The sequence below is a fragment of the Quercus suber genome, unplaced genomic scaffold (assembly GCF_002906115.3).
Source record: "Quercus suber isolate HL8 unplaced genomic scaffold, Cork oak 2.0 scaffold_688, whole genome shotgun sequence".
Classification (NCBI taxonomy): Eukaryota; Viridiplantae; Streptophyta; class Magnoliopsida; order Fagales; family Fagaceae; genus Quercus; species Quercus suber.
This window is the reverse complement of record NW_027070129.1, coordinates 1-4,735: the sequence shown is the minus strand read 5'-3', so window position 1 is coordinate 4,735 and position 4,735 is coordinate 1. Positions and strand designations below refer to the sequence as shown.

At 35.1% G+C, this 4,735-nt stretch overlaps 1 protein-coding gene across 1 annotated transcript; it reads left to right on the top strand.

Annotated features, from left to right (window-relative positions):
- Nucleotides 1-3,860: 3,860 nt before the first annotated feature.
- On the top strand, nt 3,861-4,561 carry LOC136064431 (non-specific lipid transfer protein GPI-anchored 25-like; the record flags this gene model as incomplete). The annotated part of the gene is given in 4 exon segments (XM_065766174.1): nt 3,861-4,215; nt 4,218-4,263; nt 4,494-4,508; nt 4,511-4,561. Coding segments are annotated over 4 exon segments (457 nt in total), but the record flags the coding sequence as incomplete, so codon positions are not given.
- Between the last annotated feature and the right edge of the window lie 174 nt (nt 4,562-4,735).

The following is a 4,735-nucleotide window of genomic DNA, read 5'->3' as shown; positions in this document are numbered from 1 at the left end:
AGTGCATCAAGGGAAAGAATGCTACTACAAGATCAAGTTTAATTGAATATTGAAGTGAAGGTTCAACTATAAGTTGGTATTTTGGGATAAGCCAGGGTTGTGGTAAGATTTCTTATACTTGTAACCATTTGATTATTGATTAATGGATTCTTGGGAGTAGTGACCTTAAATTCACTCGGTGGAGTTTTTGCCTTGCGAGAGGTTTTACCCATTTATCAACAAATCACCGTGTCAATTTATTTTTCACTGCATTTAATTTATTTGGTGATTTGTTGGTACCTTCACAATTTGCATGCAATTGAACATAATTAATCAACTTAGATAATTAAATTAATTAACCGGGGTCAAGCTGTCTTAACCCAATAAACTTTCCCAATGGTTTTTGCCTGTTACCTTGTCCAGCAACCTTCAATCCTCAAGTTTCCATCAATGACACAAGATTGTTTTCTTTCTTTATGATCCATTTGGATTGAGGAAGAGGGAGGGGAAGTGAGTAGAATTGACATAATGATTTTCCTTGTTCCTTTCTCCACTCATCTATAGTCATCATGCAAATTATAATTATTAGCTATTTTAACACCCATTGGCATTTTGGGATTGTACGACAAAGATTCCATTAATTACATTTTGCCAGCAAGTTAGCCAAGTACTACTTTAATGAGTGTGTGCAAAAATGTGTGTTAGAAAATTTCCACCCCTATCTTGATCATGGTTCTGAAACCCAGACTGGACCGTATGGTCTGACTGGAAAAACCATGAACCCTTCATCATTCTGGTTCTTTTAACTCTAAGAACCTCTCTATATGTGAAAAATGCTTGAAACCGCTTGAACCACGGTCAAACCGTATGGTTCTTAGAACCGTAGCTAGTTTTAGAGGTTCGCACGGTTCCATTTTTTTACTATATTTGGCTGGAAAACAGATCTCAATCCATAAAGAATTTGAATATAAAAAATACAAAAACAAATTGCAAGAGAGAAAAAGAAACAGAGGGCCAAGAAAATAGAGAGCGGATCTCTCTTTAAAAAAAAAAAAACACCTAACCTATTGCAAACAATGCAGCTCGTTCTTCTTCTTTGTTTCTTCACTGCTTCTTCTTTCGTTCTTCATGGTCTCCTACCTTTAATTTAGGTAGATGACTTCTTTCAACTTTATTTTTGCTTTTTAGTTTGGTGAGCCTAGCACGTGTGACATGACAAAGCCTTGAAAATGAGAAAAATGAATTTGAAAGTTTCTGACTCATTGCCCCTCCCCAATGTGAATATTAATATATGATTGTTTTTTAAATTTTGATGTTTTTGGTTTTTGGTTATAGAAACAATGAAATGTGGATCCTGCTTCAACATTCCACTTCTTGTGGATCATAGTTTCATGGCATACAAAAAGCATGATATGTGTTAACCTAATTTTGAATATTGTATATATATACCACTTCTTCGGTGAAGACATAAAACATTCACAAAAAAGAAGCACATGCCAGTTTCGTGTCCCTAGGTGTCAGATCAAAGTAATCCTTCCGAACATCAAACCATTCATCTTCATCCTTATGATATTCTGTTTGCGAAGGCTCTTGACCCCATTCAACTTCTTTAGAGGGTAGACTGGTAGAGGGTTTTCTTCATCATAGTTCAAGTAATCCTTCTTTGTAGGGTTCTTATTGACGAGCTCCTGTTTTCAAGGGAGAGCACAACCCTGATAAGAATTGTAGTCTGCACACTGCTATAAGAGCATGTTCCAGTGGGGGGTCCTGCCAAAAAAAAAAAAAAACACCTAGGCATTAGCAATGTAAATGACTAACTCCTGTATATGTTGGTATGAAAGCTCAATCAATTCAATTACTTGATGAGATGGAAAATACAACACATGTAAGTTTATAGCATCAGATTTTGGTCTTAAATCATATCAAAATTTTTTGACATGTTCACGAATACCGTTCTTTTAACCATCCACATTGCTATTCTACCTAAAGAAATCTTGATTCTCCATTGGTTTTGAAAAGGGGGTAAAAAAAACACCATTTTAACCTTTTCTTTTTAATTAACTCAAAAAGTAGATGAGGGTTGCAAGAATAGTTCTCCTCTAAGAGTCATTTCCTAGCTCATTGGTAGGAAGTGCTGCAAACAACAGAGCAGTAGCATAAGCAGCACATTCAGGGCATGCCAGGTCCATAATTAATTTATTCACTCAGATTGAAACTTGTTAAATATTTCTAAATGAAATATCAGTAAAGCCTTTTTGCAAAATTACATATCAATTATAAATAATGTTGAAATGTCATGGGAGTTTCGAAGGCTGCACCCAGATTGGATTTTCAAGTTGATAATTGAAGGTAAATTGCTGGAAGAAACTCCACTAAACATGTTAATATATATATATATATATATATGGACTCCTCGATAATGTCAATTATATTTTGTACTCCTACAAGGCTCTTGGCTCTTGGTTTCCTTATATTTGCCTCATCTCAAAAAAAAGCTTGCATTAAAAAAGGCATTACCTTGTTGATGATGTGCAGTGTGGATTCCCAATTACGACCAACAAAGATATAACACAAGTTACAGCTACATTAAACCTTCTTGGATTACTAAATACGCTCTACTCATCTATATAATATTTAAAAGCTAAACAGTAACATTTATTTTTGCACACACTTATTGAGCCACATCCACATAGCATTTCGGTTCGTTCAGTCCATTTCAGTCCGTTCAATGGCTTCTGTCCCGTTCGGTCCATTTCGGTCTATTCAGTGCACATCTGTCCATTCAGTCCATTTCAGTCTGTGTCGGTCCATTTCGGTCTATTTTGTTCACTTTGGTCCATTTCAGTCTATTCGGTCCACTTTAATGATACTTTGAAATGAGTGGTTTGTGTAGAAAGAGTATCCGCTTCATTGACAATTATGTTTATGTCACATACTCAGCATAATATTGGTAAGTTCTTGATAAAATTATATTTCATAGTGGATGCATCGGATGGGTGTCAAGTGGTGGATATTATCCCTCCTGGACTTGAACTTTTTCTTATGTTATTAAAGTCTTATATTTTGTTTCCTAAAATAAGTGATTTATTTATTTATATCTACTTTTTTTAGGTCATTTAAGACATATAAAGGATGAATTATTTATAAATAGTACTAGAAACAAATTCCAACCACACATTACATTATTTACAAAATATCTCACATTATATAATAATTGAATGTAAAATGTATTATGTTTTCTTGAAGAAGAAGAAAAAACAAAAACTTACTAAATTTTACATTTTCAAATAACAAACATAGATAACTTAATTTGAAAATTTTAATATAATGTATCAATTATTCTTTGTTAGAAATTAATCACTTCTTTTTAAGAACAATTTAGAACTAAAACTTATAAGTCTTATTTACTATTTTTACGTTTCTCTTTAACAAAAAATAAATCATCAAAATTTTCTATACGTCTATGACTATTTGTATTTAATTGCAAACCAGACAGTAGATATAATAATGATTTCTTCTCTTGTCCTTGAAATTGTTCAACACTTCCAACCTTGATGTCTGTCATCTCCAAATTTTCGAGGTGTCCTTTATTTTGCACTTGCTGCCTATAAAAAAATAAAATGAAATAATCTCCCAAAAAATTAATTTTTCATAGAAGGGCCTGTGTCAGTGTCAAGCTGTTTATGGAAAAGAAAATTGAAGCGTATAGCTCTCAAAATCAAAGAGCATTTTCGGAATTCCATCCTTTAGAGAAAATAACAGAACTTTCCGCCACTCAACTGTATTTATAACTGCTTTACCAGACTCCAACACCAACAAAAACAAACCAAACCCCTCTCTCTCCAAAATCAATCAACAGTCACTCTAAAGACTCCCCCAAAACTCCCAACCATGATTACCACCATGACTCTGCAGCTCATTGTTCTCGCTCTCAGTGTCACCTCCACGCTCCTCCTCATCGCGGCAGCCCAACCACCACCACCGCAGCCATTGCCACTGCCTTCAGGTTGCTCCAACGAGCTTGTTCTGTTCTCGCCATGCCTGCCCTATGTCTCGTCTCCGCCAAACAACCTCTCCAACACTGCCTCCGACAGCTGCTGTGATGCCTTCTCCACGGCTTTAAACTCTACCAATGGTGTTTGCCTCTGTTACCTTGTCCGGCAGCCTTCAATCCTCGGGTTTCCTGTCAATGACACCAGAGTTCTCTCTCTTTCTTCGGTTTTCCCATTGGAGAAGACAACAACAGCTCCATAAAGATTGGATCTTTGGAGTCACTTTGCTCAGGTACAAAAAGCCAAACCCAGTTCTTGGTTTCTTGAATTCTTGAGCTTTTCTTGGTTAAACTTAGTTTCGATGGATTTTTTGGGTGTAATTAGGATAAAGTTGGAATCTTTATAGTGGGGTTTTGCAACTCTGTTCCTTTTCTCTTTGCTTTATATTTTTTTTTTCCTAGGAAGAAGAAAAAATTAAACAATGAATTAATTGAATTCTACTTTTGGTCTATATTGAAACAGGGTCACCAGCATTACCTCTCTGCGGAGCACAACAAATACCTCAGTAGTTACAAATCATTCTGCTTCTGGTAACTAGGCAGAGTGGTCTTTTACTCTTACGCACTACTATTTTTAGAAATTTACATTCCCTTAATGCACAGTTATATCTGGATCACCAATTTTCCATTTTTGAATGATTTAATTTACTCTTTTTTAAATCTTAGCAACTCATGCAAGTATTAACAGAAATTAGATTTTAGGGA